This window comes from Nicotiana attenuata, unplaced genomic scaffold (assembly GCF_001879085.1).
Source record: "Nicotiana attenuata strain UT unplaced genomic scaffold, NIATTr2, whole genome shotgun sequence".
Taxonomy (NCBI): domain Eukaryota; kingdom Viridiplantae; phylum Streptophyta; class Magnoliopsida; order Solanales; family Solanaceae; genus Nicotiana; species Nicotiana attenuata.
In genome coordinates this window covers 1-21,003 of record NW_017673138.1, presented here as the reverse complement: position 1 = coordinate 21,003, position 21,003 = coordinate 1, and the positions used below count along the sequence as shown (strand labels likewise).

General features: G+C 41.9%; 1 protein-coding gene across 1 annotated transcript; it reads left to right on the top strand.

The window, feature by feature from the left end:
- The first annotated feature begins 8,024 nt into the window (after positions 1-8,024).
- On the top strand, positions 8,025-10,031 carry LOC109215558. Its single transcript, XM_019379645.1, has 3 exons — positions 8,025-8,403; positions 8,572-9,062; positions 9,147-10,031. Exons 1-3 carry the CDS (start codon positions 8,025-8,027, stop codon positions 10,029-10,031), a joined length of 1,755 nt encoding a protein of 584 aa, XP_019235190.1.
- Positions 10,032-21,003: the final 10,972 nt, after the last annotated feature.

Here is a 21,003-nt window from a genome sequence, read left to right as displayed (position 1 = left end):
TGGTTGATATTCATTTACTTCTCATTCTTCATTTATTGTTGGTGGTTGCAAACATTAACAAGTGCCATTAAATTCTTTCTTTGCTTGGGAAAGTGGGTTAGAATTTGGTAGAAGTAAATATCAAAGACTCTAGGCTTTAAACCTTGTTTAATAGAATCGCTTAGGAATAAGTGGGTTTTATTTGGCATATATTGATTGTTATTAATATCAATTCTTTTATATTTGGAAAAATCATAAAGAGGAAATACTACTCAACTATTGAAAAATATTGGGTAGTCATTTAGACATCATTTGCATATCAAAAGGACCTTCCATTAAAAATATATCATATTAACACCTATAGCATTACACTTCATTAAAGGGGACACAACCTTGGTTTCTCTAATCAAATTATTTACATTCTCAACATACAAATATTCATTACTTCAAACCAAAATCATTTCATACTCTTGTTACCATTAACTGAATAGAATTACGACTTTAGTCAAGTAACACAATATTTGAGCAACCTTTTCACACCTATTCCCTGTGGGATTCGACCCCAACCTTGTTAGGTTGTTATATTTGACATCGACCGCCTTACACTATTTATTAAAGTGTAATTTGAGCGTATCAAATTTTGGCGTCGTTGCCGGGGAATACGCTTTTGAAATTACTAACTAGTGTGTGCTTTACTTTATGTCTTATTCTATTCCATCACACTTTGCTTGTTTTGCTTGGTGTTGATAGGAAGACATGTCAGACTACGAGGAAGAAGTGGATGAAAATCCTTTTGCGGACATAGATGAGTACATAGAGGATACAAATTCTATTATACCTCCGGTTGTTGGTGCTTCAACTTTCAAAGTGGAACATGGTCTAATCCTAATGCTCAAAGCGGAGGGGTTTTTCAGGAATTCCGCTGATGATGATCCAACACAACACCTTAGGAACTTCTTAGGAGTATGTGCTATGCATAAGCAGAACAATGTCTCAAAGGATGCCCTAAGGTTGAGGGTGTTCAAGTACTCACTAGCTCGAGACGCAAAGAGGTGGCTTCAAAACTTGCCACCAAATTCCATCCGTTCTTGGCCTAAACTTGTCCGAGCATTTTTAGCTAAATGGTTCCCACAAAGCAAGAAGTCTGAGCTTCGGGATAAATTTTCTTCTTCAAGCAACAGCCGAGGGAACATCTACATGAGGCATGGGATCAATTCAAATTATATTTGGTGAGGTCTCCCAATCATGGTTTTCCGGACTCTATCTTGTTGGAGAAATTCTACATGGGTTTGGATCCTATGAACCAATCTATAGCCAAGAATACAGCTGACGGATCTTTCATGGACAAATCATTCGCAAGGGTGACACAAATACTTGACAAAATGGAAAAGCATAATCAAGCATGGTATTCCGAGGACACCACAGGTGGAATTACATATGGCTCTCCTTCCTTGAGCAACATGATCAAGGAAAATCAAGAGAGATATCAAGTGATTTCAGGGCTTGCTACAAATGTCAATGTGTTGACAAAGATGTTCACCGAAAGACAAGCGAAGAAGGTAAATGTGGTTGAGGATGTGCAACCCATATCAAATGAGGATTTTGAGGAAGCAAATTATGTCAACAACTCTCAAGGAGGCTATCAAAGGCAACAATACCAAGGTCAAGTACAACAAAATAAATGGAGGCCAAACCCACAAGGGCAAGGCCACCAACAATGGCGATATGACCAAGGTGGCTCAAACCAAGGAAATTGGAACAACAACAACAACTTCTCAAACCGGAGTTCAAACCCTTATGTCCCCCCAAAGGGTCAATATTCAAATCAAGGTTCCTCAAGTGAGTCTAAGTTGGAAGGTATGCTTGAACGGGTATTGCAAAATCAAGAAAAATCCAACACTTCCATGAGGAACATGACCGAGCTTGTTGCCTCTCATACCACATCCATTCAAAAATTGGTGATGCAAATGAGAGACATCTATAGAGAACAAAATCCAAAGCAAAAGGGAACACTCCCTAGTGACACAATTGCGAACCCAAAGGGTAGTGGGACTGGCCCAACTTCTCATGTCATGGCCATTAGTACTCGGAGTGGGAAGGTACTACAAGGAGAGGGTGAACAAGTGGTTGAGGTAGAAGAGTTCGAGAAAGGGGTTGAGGTTGAAGAGCCAAGTGTTGTCGAAATTGAGAAAATTCCGGAAGATGTGCAAGTGCAAAAAGAGAAGCGGGAAGAGGTAAAGGAAAAGGTAAAAGAGACACCAAAAACTCTTCCACCTATTCCTAGACCTCCTCCTCCATTCCCTCAAAGACTCGCTAGGAAGGTTGATGATAGCAAACTCGAAAAGTTCTACGACATTCTCAAGTAATTATCGGTGAATATTCCATTTGTCGAAGCATTTCAAGAGATGTCGGGTTTTGCTAAGTATTTGAAAGATTTGATCACAAAGAAGAAGACCACCAAAAATGAAGTGGTGAATGTGACTCACCGGGTTAGTTCCATCATTGCAACATCCACCGTTCAAGAGAAAGAAGACCAGGGAGCTTTCACCATTCCTTGTACCATTGGGACACATGATTTTGCAAGAGCCCTTTATGATAATGGGGCTAGCATCAACTTGATGCCTCTTGCCATTTACAAGAAAGCAGGATTAGGTATGCCAAGGCCCACAAGTATGAGATTGAAAATGGCCGATTGTTGCATCAAACGACCGGTGGGAATTGTTGATGATATACTTGTGAAGGTGGGAAAATTTCATTTACCCGCCGACTTTGTAATCCTTGATTGTGCGGTTGACAAAGAGATCCCTATCATCTTGGGGAGACCATTCCTTGCCACCGGAAGAGCACTAATGGATTCGAAATGGGATGAGATCAAATTCCGTGTGAATGATGAAGAGGTTACATTCCAAGCAAGCAAGGGTATGAAACTACCGCATGAGTATGAAAGCATCTCGGTAATCGATGTTGTTGATGAAGTAGAGGATGCGGTTGAAATGAAAATGGAAGAACAATGCCTCGGGGAGGCATTGGCGGCTATTTTGGTGAACTTTGATGGTGAAGATATGGAGGGGTATATGGAATCGGTGAATGCATTGGAGGGGCTTGGGTCCTAGACTTATGCTCCGGCAAAGCTCTCTCTCGACTTGGAGAATAGAGCCACTCCACCCGCAAAGCCTTCTATTATCCAACCTCCGCAACTAGACCTCAAACCACTTCCACCACACTTGAGGTATAAATTTCTTGGCTCAAATGATACTTTACCGGTAATTTTTTCTTCTTTGTTGAATGATGTGCAGGTAGAACAATTGTTGGAAGTCTTGAAGGAGCATAGGCAAGCCATTGGATGGACAATCGCGGACATCCGTGGAATTCCCGCGGGAATTTGCGAGCACAAAATCCAATTGGAGAGTGAAACGAAACCAAGTGTGGAACATCAATGACGGTTGAACCCGTCAATGCAAGAGGTGGTAAAGAAAGAAATCATCAAATGGTTGGATGCCGGGGTAGTCTACCCCATTGCCGATAGTTCTTGGGTGAGCCCGGTGCAATGTGTCCCGAAAAAGGGAGGCATGACCGTAATTGAAAATGAGAAAAATGAGCTCATCCCTACAAGAACGGTGACCGGTTGGAGGGTGTGTATGGATTATCGGAAGCTCAACAGTGCCACATGCAAAGACCATTTCCCTATGCCTTTTATTGATCAAATGCTTGATCGTCTAGCGGGAAGGTCATTCTATTGTTTCCTTGATGGATATTCCGGCTACAACCAAATCAACATAGCATTGGAGGATCAAGAGAAGACGACATTCACTTGCCCCTATGGAACTTTTGCCTTTAGACGAATGCCATTTGGTTTATGCAACGCTCCGGCTACTTTTCAAAGATGCATGATGTCCATTTTCTCCGACATGGTAGAGGATTTTCTAGAAGTCTTCATGGACGACTTCTCGGTGGTAGGTGATTCTTTTGAGCATTGTCTTAACAATCTTAGACAAGTGCTTAAAAGATGTGAAGAGACCAACCTTGTGCTCAATTGGGAGAAATGTCACTTCATGGTGGATGAAGGCATTGTGTTGGGGCATAAAATTTCCAAACGTGGCATAGAGGTTGACCGGGAAAAGATCGAGATTATTTCAAATCTTCCTCCACCTACTTCCTTTAAAGGTGTTTGAAGTTTCTTGGGGAATGCCGGGTTCTATAGGCGCTTCATCAAGGATTTTTCCAAGATTGCAAATCCTATGTGCAAACTCCTTGAGAAAGACACCAAATTTATGTTTGACGAGAAATGCCTCAAAGCCTTTGAGGAATTGAAGCAAAGGCTCAGCACGGCACCTATTATTATCACACCCGGTTGGTCTCTTCCTTTCGAGCTCATGTGTGACGCCGGTGGTGTAGCTATTGGAGCAATACTTGGCCAACGTCACAACAAGGTTCTCCACCCCGTCTATTATGCAAGCAAGACACTCAATGGGGCGCAAATGAATTACACGGTAACTGAGCAAGAACTTCTTGGCATTGTCTATGCCTTTGAGAAGTTACGGGCTTATTTGTTAGGATCCAAGGTGATAGTGTACACAGATCATGCCGCTCTTTGCTATCTCATGGCAAAGAAGGATGAAAAGCCTCGGTTGATTCGATGGGTCTTGTTGTTGCAAGAATTTGACTTCGAGGTCAAGGATCGCAAGGGAACTCAAAATCAAGTGGCGGATCATTTATTAAGGCTGGAAGAGGCAGGGAGACCAAAGGGAGATCTTGAAATAAATGATGTATTCCCGGATGAACACATATTGGCACTATCTAGCACTTTTGCTCCTTGGTATGCCGATATTGCTAACTATTTGGTTAGTGACCTTATTCCGGACGGATTGGAATCCTATCAAAAGAAGAAGTTGTTGAGAGACTGTCGGCAATACTATTGGGAGGGACCATTCTTCTTCCGTGTTTGTGCTGACAATATTATCAGAAGGTGCATTCCAGAAGAAGAGACTATGCAAATTCTAAAGGCATGCCATGACTCACCGGTTAGGGGTCATCATGAAGGAAATCGAACGACGGCTAAGGTGCTTGAATGTGGTTACTATTGGCCGTCAATCTATCATGATGCCAATCAAATGGTCAAGGCTTGTGACCAATGTCAAAGGCAAGGATCAATCTCCAAGAGGCATGAAATGCCAATGCACTTTGTGATGGATATAGAAATCTTCGATGTATGGGGAATTTATTTTATGGGTCCTTTTGTGAGTTCTTGTGGGATGAAATATATCTTGGTAGTTGTGGACTATGTGTCCAAATGGGTTGAAGCAATATCCTTACCAAACAACGAGGCAAGAAGTGTGACCGCATTCTTGAAGAAAAACATATTCGCTCGGTTTGGCACTCCTAGGGCCATTCTTAGTGATGGTGGGTCTCATTTCTGTAACAAGGCTTTCACGGGGCTACTAGAGAAGTATGGTGTCAAGCACAAGGTGACCACACCTTATCATCCCCAATCTAGTGGTCAAGTTGAGGTTTCCAATCGAGAGATCAAGAGCATTCTAGCAAAGACTGTTAATGCAAACAGGACAGACTGGTCAAGGAAGCTAGATGACGCATTGTGGGCATACCGTACGGCGTACAAAACTCCTATTGGTACTTCTCCTTACAGGTTAGTCTTCGGCAAAGCATGTCATCTACCCGTGGAACTGGAGCACAAGGCCATGTGGGCTTTAAAGAGGTTGAACTTGGACTAGGATGAAGCTGCAAATTTGAGGCTAACACAACTCAATGAAATGGAGGAATTCCGTTTCCATGCTTATGAAAGTGCAGTTGTGTACAAAGAAAGGATGAAGTTCGTCCATGACAAGAAGATCTTGAAAAGAGAGTTCAAGTCGGGTGACTTGGTTTTGCTCTTTAACTCAAGGCTCAAATTGTTTTCGGGCAAGCTCAAATCAAAATGGTCCGGTCCATTCAAAGTGGTCAATGTCTCTCCTTTTGGAGCTGTGGAACTAGCATCAGAAGAGGGCTCCGGACATTCAAAGTCAATGGCCAATGAATCAAGCACTACTTGGGCACTGATGGAGAAAAACATTTAGTGGAACAGTTGGCTCTCCAAGATGGTCCACGCCCGACAACTGAGTGAAGCAAAAGAAATGCCGACTTCGTCGTGCCGCGACGTTAAATCAAGCGCTTCATGGGAGGCAACCCATGTGTGGTAACACCCTTTTTGTTCTTTAAATCTTTAAATTTTTGATAGATAGGTTTACTTGAGCAATTTAAAGTGTGTGTTAGAGTGCAGGGGATTCAAAAGATCATAACACTGGGTAGGATTGCATAAGAAAGGGAAGAAAAATCACCGTGTGAAGTTTGCTACACATATGCGATCGCATTTTCTCTATGCGGACCACATTTTGGTCGCAAACCAACACAGTGTGTTTGGCTAAACTTGATGAGAAAAATGCGACGAATCGGTGCACTTTGTGGACCGCATCTTCACTATGCGATCACATAGTGCACCGCATTTTTGGCCCTTCAGCAACTCACTTGAACCCACCGCACAACACTTATGNTATTGTGATTTTGTGGCTCATCTGGTCTGATTTTGGGAGCTACAATACAAGACTTTAATATTCTTCACTTTTGGAAGCTTTTGGTTCAAGAATCTTTCACTTTGTAAGCTTTATGGCATTAAATATATTCTTCATTTTGTATCTTAGTATGAGTAGCTAACTTTAAATACTAAGGTTGTGGATCCTAAATGGGTGTAATGTTAATGGGTGTTTACCATTGAATATATATATAATGGTTGGTTGATGTTCATTTACTTCTCATTCTTCATTTATTGTTGGTGGTTGCAAACACTAACAAGTGCCATTAAATTCTTGCTTTACTTGGGAAAGTGGGTTAGAATTTGGTAGGAGTAAATATCAAAGACTCAAGGCGTTAACCCTTGTTTAATAGAATCGCTTAGGATTAAGTGGGTTTTATTTAGCATATATTGATTGTTCTTAATTACAACTCTTTTATATTTGGAAAAATCATAAAGAGTAAATACTACCCAACTATTGGAAAATATTGGGTAGTCATTTAGAAATCATTTGCACATCAAAAAGGACCTTCCATTAGAAATATATCATATTAACACCGGTAGCATTACATTTTATTGAAGGGGACACAACCTTGGTTCTTTAATCCAATTAATTACATTCTAAATGTCAACATTAGTTATTTCTTTAAATCAAAATTACACCATACTCTTGTTACAATTAACCGGATAGAATTAAGATTTAAGTCAAGTGATACACTAATCAAGTAGCTTTTCACACCTATTCCCTGTGGGATTCGACCCCAACCTTGTTGGGTTATTATATTTGACACCGACCGCCTTACACTATTTATTAAAGTTTAATTTTAGCGTATCAAATTTTGGCGCCGTTGCCGGGGAATACGGTTTTGAAATTACTAATTAGTGTGTGCTTTACTTTACGTCTTATTCTATTCCATCACACTTCGCTTGTTTTGCTTGGTGTTGATTGGAAGATATGTCGGAGTACGAGGAAGAAGTGGATGAAAATCCTTTTGCGGACATAGATGAGTACATTGAGGATACAAATGCTATTGTACCTCCGGTTGTTGGTGCTTCAAATTTTAAAGTGGAACATGGTCTAATCCTAATGCTCAAAGCGGAGGGGTTTTTCAGGAATTCCACCGATGATGATCCAACACAACACCTTAGGAACATCTTGGGAGTATGTGCTATGTATAAGCAGAACAATGTCTCAGATGATGCCCTAATGTTGAGGGTGTTCAAGTACTCGCTAGCTGGAGACGCAAGGAGGTGGATCCAAAACTTGCCACCAAATTCCATCCGTTCTTGGCCTGAACTTGTCCGGGCATTTTTAGCTAAATGGTTCCCACAAAGCAAGAAGTCTGAGCTTTGAGATAAAATTTTCTTCTTTAAGCAACAGCCGAGGGAACATCTACACGAGGCATGGGATCGATTCAAATTATATTTGGTGAGGTCTCCCAATCATGGTTTTCCGGACTCTATCTTGTTGGAGAAATTCTACATGGGCTTGGATCCTATGAACCAAGCTATAGCGAAGAATGCAGCTGACAGATCTTTTATGGACAAATCATTCGCAAGGGTCATACAAATACTTGACAAAATGGAAAAACATAATCAAGCTTGGCACTCTGAGGATACCACAGGCCAAATTGCATATGGTTCTCCTTCCTTAACCAACCTGATTAAGGAAAATCAAGAGAGAGACCAAATAATCGCAGGGCTTGCCACAAATGTCAATGTGTTGACAAAAATGTTCACGGAAAGCCAAACAAAAAAGGTGAATGTGGTGGAGGATGTGCAACCCACATCAAATGAAGATTTTGAGGAAGCAAACTACATCAACAACCCTCAAGGAGGGTATCAAAGGCAACAAAACCAAGGTCAAGGACAACAAAATCAATGGAGGCCTAACCCGCAAGGGCAAGGAAACCAACAATGGCGAAATGACCAAGGTGGCTCAAATCAAGGAAATTGGAACAACAACAACAACTTCTCAAACCGGAGTTCAAACCCTTATGTTCCTCCAAAGGGTCAATATTCAAATCAAGGTTCAACAAGTGATTCCAAGTTGGAAAACATGCTTGAACGGGTATTACAAAATCAAGAAAAATCCGACACTTCTACGAGGAACATGACCGAGCTCGTTGGCTCTCATACCGCATCCATTCAAAAATTGGAAATGCAAATGAGAGATCTCTCAAGGGAACAAAATCCAAAGCAAAAAGGGACACTTCCAAGTGACACAATTGCGAACCCAAAGGGTAGTGGGAGTGGTCCAACTTCTCATATCATGGCAATTAGTACTCGGAGTGGGAAGGTAATACAAGGAGAGGGTGAACAAGTGGTTGAAGTAAAAGAGTCCGAACAAGGGGTTGAGGTTGAAGAGCCAAGTGTTGTCGAAGTTGAAAAGATTCCGGAAGATTTGCAAGTGCAAAAAGAGAACCGGGAAGAGGTAAAGGAAAAGGTAAAAGAGACACCAAAAACTCTTCCACCTATTCCTAGACCTCCTCCCCCATTCCCTCAAAGACTCGCTAGGAAGGTTGATGATAGCAAACTCGAAAAGTTCTACGACATTCTCAAGCAATTATCGGTGAATATTCCATTTGTGGAAGCATTTCAAGAGATGCCGGGTTTTGCTAAGTATTTGAAAGATTTGATCACCAAGAAGAAGACTACCAAAAATGAAGTGGTGAATGTGACTCATCGGGTTAGTTCCATCATTGCAACATCCACCGTTCAAATGAAAGAAGACCCGGGAGCTTTCACCATTCCTTGTACCATTGGAGCACATGATTTTGCAAGAGCCCTTTGTGATAATGGGGCTAGCATCAACTTGATGCCTCTTGCCATTTACAAGGAAGCAGGATTAGGTATGCCAAGGCCCACAAGTATGAGATTGCAAATGGCCGATCGTTCCATCAAACGACCGGTGGGAATTGTTGATGATGTGCTTGTGAAGGTGGGAAAATTTCATTTACCTGCCGACTTCGTAATCCTTGATTGTGCGGTTGACAAAGAGATCCCTATCATCTTGGGAAGACCATTCCTTGCCACTGGAAGAGCACTAATGGATTCGGAACGGAATGAGATCAAATTCCGTGTGAATGATGAAGAGGTTACATTCCAAGCAAGCAAGGGTATGAAACTACCGCATGAGTATGAAAGCATCTCGGTGATCGATGTTGTTGATGAAGTAGAGGATGCGGTTGAAATGAAAATGGAAGAACAATGCCTCGGCGAGGCATTGGCGGCTATTTTGGTGAACTTTGATGGTGAAGATATGGAGGGGTATATGGAATCGGTAAATGCATTGGAGGGGCTTGGGTCCTACACTTATGCTCCGGCAAAGCTCTCTCTCGACTTGGAGAATAGAGCCACTCCACCCGCAAAGCCTTCTATTATCGAACCTCGGCAACTAGAGCTAAAACCACTTCCACCACACTTGACGTATAGATTTCTTGGCTCAAATGATACTTTTACCGGTAATTGTTCCTTCTTTGTTGAATGATGTGCAGGTAGAACAATTGTTGGAAGTCTTGAAGGAGCATAGGCAAGCCATTGGATGGACAATCGCGGACATCCGTGGGATTCCCGTGGGAATTTGCGAGCACAAAATCCAATTGGAGAGTGAAACGAAACCAAGTGTGGAACATCAATGACGGTTGAACCCGTCAATGCAAGAGGTGGTAAAGAAAGAAATCATCAAATGGTTGGATGCCGGGGTAGTCTACCCTATTGCCGATAGTTCTTGGGTGAGCCCGGTGCAATGTGTGCCGAAAAAGGGAGGCATGACCGTAATTGAAAATGAGAAAAATGAGCTCATCCCTACAAGAACGGTGACCGGTTGGAGGGTGTGTATGGATTATCGGAAGCTCAACAGTGCCACATGCAAAGACCATTTCCCTATGCCTTTTATTGATCAAATGCTTGATCGGCTAGCGGGAAGGTCATTCTATTGTTTCCTTGATGGATATTCCGGCTACAACCAAATCAACATAGCATTGGAGGATCAAGAGAAGACGACATTCACTTGCCCCTGTGGAACTTTTGCCTTTAGCCGGATGCCATTTGGTTTATGTAACGCTCCGGCTGCTTTTCAAAGATGCATGATGTCCATTTTCTCCGACATGGTAGAGGATTTTCTAGAAGTCTTCATGGACGACTTCTCAGTGGTAGGTGATTCTTTTGAGCATTGTCTTAACAATCTTAGACAAGTGCTTAAGAGATGTGAAGAGACCTACCTTGTGCTCAATTGGGAGAAATGTCACTTCATGGTGGATGAAGGCATTGTGTTGGGGCATAAAATTTCCAAACGTGGCATAGAGATTGACCGGGCAAAGATCGAGATTATTTCTAAGCTTCCTCCACCTACTTCCGTTAAAGGTGTTCGAAGTTTCTTGGGGCATGCCGGGTTCTATAGGCGCTTCATCAAGGATTTTTCCAAGATTGCAAATCCTACGTGCAAACTCCTTGAGAAAGACGCCAAATTTGTGTTTGACGAGAAATGCCTCAAAGCCTTTGAGGAATTGAAGCAAAGGCTCACCACGGCACCTATTATTGTCACACCCGATTGGTCTCTTCCTTTCGAGCTCATGTGTAACGCCAGTGGTTTAGCTATTGGAGCAATGCTTGGCCAACGTCACAACAAGGTTCTCCACCCGGTGTATTATGCAAGCAAGACACTCAATGGGGCAAAATGAATTACACGGTAACTGAGCAAGAACTTCTTGCCATTGTCTATGCCTTTGAGAAGTTCCGGGCTTATTTGTTGGGATCCAAGGTGAAAGTGTACACAGATCATGCCGCTCTTCGCTATCTCATGGAAAAGAAGGATGCAAAGCCTCGGTTGATTTGATGGGTCTTGTTGTTGCAAGAATTTGACTTCGAGGTCAAGGATTGCAAGCGAACTCAAAATCAAGGGGCGGATCATTTATCAAGGTTGGAAGAGGCAGGGAGACCAAAGGGAGATCTTGAAATCAACGATGCATTCCCGGATGAACACATATTGGCACTATCTAGCACTTTTGCTCCTTGGTATGTCGATATTGCTAACTATTTGGTTAGTGACCTTATTCTGGACGGATTGGAATCCTATCAAAAGAAGAAGTTCTTGAGAGACTGTCGTCAATACTATTGGGAGGAACTGTTCTTGTTCCGTGTTTGTGCTGACAATATTATCAGAATGTGCGTTCCAGAAGAAGAGATTATGCCAATTCTAAAGGCATGCCATGACTCACCGGTTGGGGGTCATCATGGAGGATAACGAACGGCGGATAAGGTGCTTGAATGTGGTTACTATTGGCCGTCAATATATCATGATGCCAATCAAATGGTCAAGGCTTGTGACTAATGTCAAAGGCAAGGATCAATCTCCAAGAGACAGGAAATGCCAATGCACTTTGTGATGGAGATAGAAATCTTCGACGTATGGGAAATTAATTTTATGGGTCCCTTTGTGAGTTCTTGTGGGATGAAATATATCTTGGTAGTTGTGGACTATGTGTCCAAATGGGTTGAAGCAATTGCCTTACCAAACAACGAGGCAAGAAGTGTGACCGCATTCTTGAAGAAAAACATATTCACTCGGTTTGGCGCTCCTAGGGCCATTCTTAGTGATGGTGGGTCTCATTTCTGTAACAAGGCTTTAACGGGGCTGCTAGAGAAGTATGGTGTCAAGCACAAGGTGGCCACACCTTATCATCCCCAATCTAGTGGTCAAGTTGAGGTTTCCAACCGGGAGAGCAAGAGCATTCTAGCAAAGACTGTTAATGCAAATTGGACCGACTGGTCAAGGAAGCTAGATGACGCATTGTGGACATACCGTACGGCGTACAAAACTCCTATTGGTACTTCTCCTTACAGGTTAGTCTTTGGCAAAGCTTGTCATCTACCCGTGTAAGTGGAGCACAAGGCCATGTGGGCTTTAAAGAGGTTGAACTTGGACTGGGCTGAAGCTGCAAATTTGAGGCTAACACAACTCAATGAAATGAAGGAATTTCGTTTCCATGCTTATGAAAGTGCAGCGGTGTACAAAAAAAGGATGAAGTTCGTCCATGACAAGATGATCTTGAAAAGAGAGTTCAAGTCGGGTGACTTGGTTTTGCTCTTTAACTCAAGGCTCAAATTGTTCCCGGACAAGCTCAAATCAAAATGGTCCGGTCCATTCAAAGTGGTCAATGTCTCTCCTTTTGGAGCTGTGGAACTAGCATTGGTAAGATGGGCTCCGGACATTCAGAGTCAATGGCCAACGAATCAAGCACTACTTGGGCACTGATGGAGAAAAACATTTAGTGGAACAGTTGGCTCTCCAAGATGGTCCATGCCCGACAAATGAGTGAAGAAAAAGAAACGCCAACTTCGTCGTGCCGCGACATTAAATCAAGCGCTTCATGGGAGGCAACCCATGTGTGGTAACACCCTTTGTGTTCTTTAAATCTTTAAATTTTTGATAGATAGATTTACTTGAGCAATTTAAAGTGTGTGTTAGAGTGCAGGGGATTCAAAAGATCATAACATTGGGTAGGATTGCATAAGAAAGGGAAGAAAAATCACCGTGTGAAGTTTGCTACACATATGCGGTCGCATTTTCACTATGCGGACCGCATTTTGGTCGCAAAACAACACAGTGTGTTTTGCTAAAATTGATGAGAAAAATGCGACGAATTGGTGCACTTTGCAGACCGCATCTTCACTATGCGATCGCATAGTGCACCGCATTTTTGGCCCTTCAGCAACTCACTTGAACCCACTGCATAACACTTATGAGGTCGCATAGTGTGTTATGTGGTGACTTACCCACCGCAAAATTGTCAGGTATGTCTTCGCATCCTTTCATCTCTCACACATTCAAAAAAAAATCTAACAGAAGGAAACAACGCAAAAAAAAAAGAACGAAAAAAAAAGAGAGGCAAACTAAGACCGAAGAGGAAAGGGAAAAAAGGCTAGTGACATCTAATAACGGACGAAACCACTTGAGAATTCATCTCCGTAGTGTGTTTGCTCATCTTCACTGGTATGTTTCCTTGCCCTAGTTTTTCATTTTCAATTTCACATTTGTTTCTCCTGTGTTTCTTTTCTATTTTCTTTCTTCACTTTTGATTGAGTTTTGTGAGTAGTTGTTTGCCCATATTGTGATAATCTCTTGGGTAGGAAACATGTTTGGGGTGCTGGGTAGCAAGAATTAGGACCGCCATTGTTGAGGGTAAAATTAACTCGTTGGGGACGATGGACATTTGCGGCCCGCAAAATCAAAATGCGGTTCGCATTTTTGCCGCATAACTGAAACCTAGATCGGCTGAGGAAGATGATAAAATGTGGTGAGTTTGCGATCGCATAATTGATATGCGGACTGCAGACTCACCGCATACTGACACAGTGTACCCAGTTTACAACATGCTTTCTGCGGCCGTTTTGCTATCGCATTTCCTACTTTGCGGTGGAATGTGCGATTGCATTTTGGGATTTGGTTTGTGAACAAAACAGTTCTACGATGAGTATGCGATAAGCATAGTTGTTATGCGATCGCATAACTCATTGCAGACTGAGACCCGGAATAGAATGTCAAGTTTGCGACAGGTTTGCGGTCCACATAGTGGTTATGCGATCGCATAACCTGTCGCATCTTAAAAAAAATAAAAAAAAATTCTTCTTTTCACTGTTGCCTCCAAGGTCGCTCACATTCCACATTTGTACAGATATGGCTCCAAAGAAATACTCAGCCTCTGACAAGAAAAGGGCATCCTCCCGTCGTCAAGCGTCACAAGCCAAACGATCCCGAACGGACCCTAATGTTCCACATCCCTCCCAGTCTGATGAGGAGGAGATCTTGCCCTCAGTTGACCTACAAGCTGAGGCAAGAAGGAAAAGCGGAGAAGACTTCCAACTCCGATTTGGGGTTGATGGGTCTAGGGCACTGTATAGAGAAGGGCTCACCAAACGGAAGATCCTGGCTGAGAAGCAATTGAGCTTGAACGGGTTACAAGTGCATTACCCCTACATATGGGAGAACATAAAACAAAGAAAATGGGAGTGCTTCACTGAACCACCTGTTGAATACAATGAGACCCTTGTCCGTGAGTTCTATGTATCATATGGAGCCTCCAGGAATACGCACCACAAATGCAATAGGATTTTCTGTGACACTGTACTGGTTCGGGGGAAGAGTGTGGACTGCAGCAGTGAGAAAATTAATGAGCTATACTTCCCTGGTTGGACATCGGGCACAACTGAGTATGCTGCCAAATGGGCAAATAGGGAAAATGAGAGCAGTTGGATTGCTTCGGTGATAGCAAGGGGGACCCCTTCTTGGATCAGCCCTGTGCACAAAATATACAAGGAGGATCTCACACGAGAGGGTCGATTTTGGCTCAGCTTTGTCACCTCACGCCTAATACCTTCCAGAAACGAGACTGATATAGGCATTGAGAAAGCCCTTCTCATTGCATGTATTATGGAGGGCATCAAGATTGATGTGGGCGATCTTATCTTCCGAGAGCTAGGGATCCGGGCTACGCAGCACGCCACTTCACTCCATTTCCCCTGCTTGATCACAGCCCTCTGTAAGGCTGTGAAGGTCCCCACCATGCCACATTCTGACAGGACAGGGAAGGAGATGAGAGACATTGATATCACGCGCATTAGCGATGCTGTTGCTCCCCCAGAGGTTCAGACTCAGGGACCGGTTGATGTAGAGCCTTCAGACTCCCAATCTCCTGTCACCCCTCAGGCTCCAGCTGCGTCCACTTCTACTTCACAGCCTGCCTCTCAGTCCACCACCTGCTCAGCCGTCTGCTGTACTGCCAGCCGTCTCGAGGCTTGGTCTCATAGCTCAGCATGCCAATGCTAAGGTTGACCAGACCAGCTTATGAAGAACTTGCCCATCCTCATCAAACAGGCGTTGAGTCCTATTCAGTCCTCAGTGGCAGCACTCTAACAACAACAAACATCTTTCGGGGATGGCTTGCAACAGATTGAGTTAAGGGTTGAGAAGATAGAGCGAGGTGAGGTTAGTGACTTGCCTAGGCTCCGGGAGGAAGTTGCCACTATGAAGACCGAGCTCCACAAGATACAGACTTTGGAGTTCGATCTATCATCCTTCCTACCCAAGGAAGGTGAGCAGGGCGCAGACACAGTAGCACCAGGTTTGGACCTTGACTTCTCCACGTTGATGACGGATATTGCACCTCTGACTGCCGGGACTTCCCAACCTCCATCTCCCATTGCACATATTGAGATCCCTTCTGAGGAGGAGTCCGGACATTCTTCAGAGTCTGAGAGTGAGAAGGTAGATGAGGGAGAGGATAAGGAGGATTCTTGGTCCGAGGAGGATGAAGGCCCTCGGGAGAAGGGTAAGCAGATTGCTGCTCCTACAGTTGAGGACGAGGAACAAGCAGCAATTCAGGTAGCAATAGCACATTCGCTAGCAGACATGGCCGCCCCTGCAGATCCATCGGCCACTCAGCCATCAACGGGCGAGGCTAGCAACTCACAGGCTCCAGCTCCAGTATTTGATCAGCCAGAGATCCCTTCTCCATCAGTGGAGGCCACTCCTCAGACCGAGATCTCATCGGTCCCAGCTTCAGTATCAGAGGGTGCCCCCACCATCACTCAGCCGGCTGCCGACCCCCATAGCGCTTAGTGCGCCTCAGGGAGCCCTAAACTCTATTTCATATTCTTATGCATTGGGGACAATGAATGCCTTTTAGTTGGGGGTGGTAGCCTTGTATATATTCTTGTGACATTGCCAACTGTTGAACTTATGTACTCGTCTGTGTTCTGTTTATATTGATGTTTTTTGATTTTCGTACATAAGTTATGTTATCCTTGTGCATATAAAAAAACAAAAAAAACAACTAAAATAAAAACAAGTAGATAGTTGTCCATATTTAGTCATTAGCAATGAATTCCCCTTGGTTTTTCTTCGCCGGGTTCTTTTCCAAGGGTGTAATAGTAGAACCAGGACAGTAAAATGAAACATGTTGACCAGTTTGGTGTAATTGTCTAGTCTCAATCATGTGTGTTTGTATATAGCCTATACCCTTCTATAAAAAAAAAAGAGATCAACTGTGTGAACTTGAGGCTCGCCTGTGACTCTATGTCTACCTAGAGTTATACATGTATATATGATGAAAGCTTTGAGTTGTCGAGTGTTGACTCGAGGGCTTCAAACTATGTAAGCCAAACAGTTCGTGTGCCATGTGTGTGAATTCTTTGTGTAAATAATTCTTGTGTTTACTTCTGCCATCTAGAACTTGCCCGGTTGATTTTTCAATGCTTTTAATAATTACATTTGGTTGGAGAAATGACCTTAGGCAGTCTTTGTGATTTTTGAAAAACCAGTTAGCCTTCCAAGCCACCCATTGTACAGATAGTATCACTAGTCACCCCATTTGAGCTTTTAACCTTTTCTTTGGCTACCTCATTACAAACCTTTCCCTTTTTGTGAAATAATTCCCTCTTTTGAACCCGTCCCTCCTTGAGCATTGAGAATGAGGCTAAAAGCCTAAGTTGGGGGTGTGTGTCAAGCCGAAAATTGGTAAGGTTGTGCAATGAGCGTAGGGAAGTGTACCTCAAAATATGAAACTACTCAAGCTCCTAAAGCAAAGTATATAAAAGAAAATACAACGAGAGAAAAACAATTGAAAAAAAAAAGAGTATAAGAGTTGTAAGTGTTTATGCATAAGGAGCCTTGAAGAGAATAAAAGAGGTAGTTGAGGTGGCTAAATGGTGGAAAAGTTGATACAAATGAAGGCTTTGTGGTTTGAAAAGAAGCAAAGAGCACAAGAAAGAAAAATGTGATTAGTGTTCAAGGAGGGTATAGTCACTTGTACCCAAATGCTTATCCGACCCTTTCCTAAACCTACATTACAAGCTTAAAAAGTCCTTATGGGATCTCCAACCGAGCGTTCTTAGAATAAAGCGATGAATTAAAATAAGGGCAAGCCTATGGTATGGTATGTTGTAACACTTGAAACTCTTTCTGAGGGTGAGTGAAATTGTGTATTCATCCTTTTGTTGTCAGTGTAAATAGAGTGATTTTGGGACTTTCTTTCTAGTGAGGGCATATGAACTGTGAGGTTGGACAAAAGTTGAGTTTTTTTAAGTCAAATGCAAGTGCACTCAGCTGAGGGTAGCATTTTGTCACATTGTTTGAGGCTCACAGTTCACAAGTTGATTAGTTCTTTGTAAATATTGATGATTCAGGAAGGGTAAACAATTGAAAAATGCATGCTTGTAGTACTTCCAACGGACACCGTCCACGGTCGCTATTGTTTCATGTCTGTTAGATGGAGTCTAGAATAGGATAGTGTCATTTTAGTTGCTTGAGGACAAGCAAGAGTTTAAGTTGGGGGTGTTGATGTGCCGGAGAATTTCGGCACATTTCAATGCAAATTGCTTGAATTTTAGCTTGTTTTGAATGCAATTATCTCCTATACTTATGTAACTTTAGTATTTTTGCAGTATATGAGGTTTAATGACCTAAGAGCATGGAAACGAAAGCAAAAAGCCATAAAAGGACAACAAAAGAGCAAAATACAGCACAAATGTGGAAATGCGGTCCAAGATGCGATCGCAAATCCTACATGCGAGCCGCATAATGTGCAAAGGATCGCAAACCAAAACAGAATATTGGCCAAAGTCCAGTGCAAGAAATGCGGTCCCGAATGCGATCGCATAACAGGTTTGCGGACCGCATAATGGACCACAAACTCATGGAGAGAAATGCTGATGGTGGAAAATGTGACACAAAATGCGATCGCATATCTGGAATGCGGACCCGCAAATCAACAATGCGACGACGGCCTGGAAACTAGGGTTCTGAAGTGCGATGGGCATGAAGAGAATGCGGACTGCATGTCTGTTATGCGACAGATATGCGGTCGCATATTTAACCTGAAAGGGCATTTTTGTCCATTTTTGTCCCGAATTTTGGCCCTCTATAAATAGATTTATTGGGGTTTTGTGGGCTCATCTTGTCTGAATTTGAGACTACAATACAAGGCTTTAATATTCCTATCTTTTGGAAGCTTTTGGATTAAGAATCTTTCACTTTGTAAGCTTTATGGCATTTAATATTCTCTTATTTTTGTATTTTAGTATGAGTAGCTAACTTTAAATACTAAGGTTGTGGACCCTAAATGGGTGTTATGTTAATGGGTGTTTAACATTGAATATATATATAATGGTTGGTTGATATTCATTTACTTCTCATTCTTCATTTATTGTTGGTGGTTGCAAACATTAACAAGTGCCATTAAATTCTTGCGTTGCTTGGGAAAGTGGGTTAGAATTTGATAGAAGTAAATATCAAAGACTCAAGGCTTTAAGCCTTGTTTAATAGAATCGCTTAGGAATAAGTGAGTTTTATTTGGCATATATTGATTGTTATTAATATCAACTCTTTTATATTTGGAAAAATCATAAAGAGGAAATACTACCCAACTATTGGAAAATATTGGGTAGTCATTTAGACATCATTTGCATATCAAAAGGACCTTCCATTAGAAATATATCGTATTAACACCGATAGCATTACACTTCATTAAAGGGGACACAACCTTAGTTTCTCTAATTATATTATTTACATTCTCAACATTACAATTAGTCATTACTTCAAACCAAAATCATTTCATACTCTTGTTACCATTAACTGAATAGAATTACGACTTTAGTCAAGTAACACACTATTTGAGTAACCTTTTCACACTTATTCCCTGTGGGATTCGACCCCAACCTTGTTGGTTATTATATTTGACATCGACCGCCTTACACTATTTATTAAAGTGTAATTTGAGCGTATCAATTACCCGTCTCATTCCTATCAATCCCGGAGGAATTTAGGACTACTATTCCTAAAGGGGGGGATATTAGGCTGATTTTGGTTTCAAAAGGTAAAAATCTAAGGCGACAAACAAAACAAATAATACTGCATGTTAAGGGAAACATGTAAACAAGTAAAGGCTCATGGATACCTCCTCAAAAAAATACTTAAATAGCATGACTTGCACATACATTTAAGGTCCGATTAAAAATACTAAAGACGAAGGGAGTTCAATTGTTGAAGGAGACCAGCTTAATACATAACTCAGATAAGAAGTCCGAATCAGGCCTGCCTGCTGGTTGCAGCAATTTCAAAAGGCGGATTCAATTTCATTGTTATTACCCTAAGGCTTGCCTAAGTGTTTGGGTGAGCTTTTAGGAACATAGTATCTACTTACTGATTTAGAAGTGTGGCAAAGCAGAACAACTTTTAAACGAATGGTTTGGGACCCTATAGGCATGCTTGCTAGACCTCGTTAAGTATGGAAATTAGATTATTTAAAACTGATTCAGAATAAGTTGATTTTAAAACGGACTAGTTTCAGATTCTGCAGGCGATGGTATCTACTAATGCTGATTTTAAACCCTATGGACATGATATCTAACATTGAATGTGAATAGAAACGAACCAGATTTTTTTTTACTTACTTTGGGAATCCTGTAGGCATGATTTCTACGAAGGGGTACTGATTTTAATGATATCTGATTTTAACCATTTAGATCCTAATAACATGGTATATAAAATGTAGAATTAAACATGCATAATCTAAAACAACAGATCCTATAGACATGATTTCTATTGTGGCCATTTTTTGGTTCCTATAGGTATGATTTCTACGAAGGGGTACTGATTTTAATGATATCTGATTTTAACCATTTAGATCCTAATAACATGGTATCTAAAATGCAGAACTAAACATGCATAATCTAAAACAACAAATCCTATAGACATGATTTCTATTGTGGCCATTTTTAGTTCCTATAAGCATGATTTCTACGAAGGGGTACTGATTTTAATGATATCTGATTTTAACCAGTTAGATCCTAATAACATGGTATCTAAAATGCAGAATTAAACATGCATAATCTAAAACAACAGATCCTATAGACATGATTTCTACCCTCAAGCATGCATAATTCCCAACCCTTTTCACTAGCCAACCCCAGTGTTTATTACAGAAATTATTACAGACCCAGTAATGAATTACATCAGAAAAGTACAAAGAAAGGTTACAACCAGAGGAAGCCTGATTCTTGACTTCCTCTCTGAGTTATGGAATAAACCACCTCAAATGTCATTGATCCAAAGCCTTTCTCAGACTTGAGTGTGTCAAAGTTCCCTAAGGGTCTCAAGAGGACCCCGGGTAGTGCTCACACCCAAGTTACATAACCAGAATAGAGATGAGTGCAGTGTGGAAATGCCAGCCCTTATGTGTCCAAGTTCAGAGGGAGCTCATGGGTCCCAAGGCAAGGCTCACATAAAAGGGGCAGATCTTAAGTTCTAAGAAGATAGTGAAAGTGCAGGAACAGAGTTTTAAAAAAAACTGAGGGAAAAAGGAGAGGGGAAAGGGTGATAGGGAGACAGCCATTAGCATTCACAGAGTTAATGACTCCATACAAAGGGGTCAGGGGTTGGGAAGTCCATTGCAAGGAGCCCATGT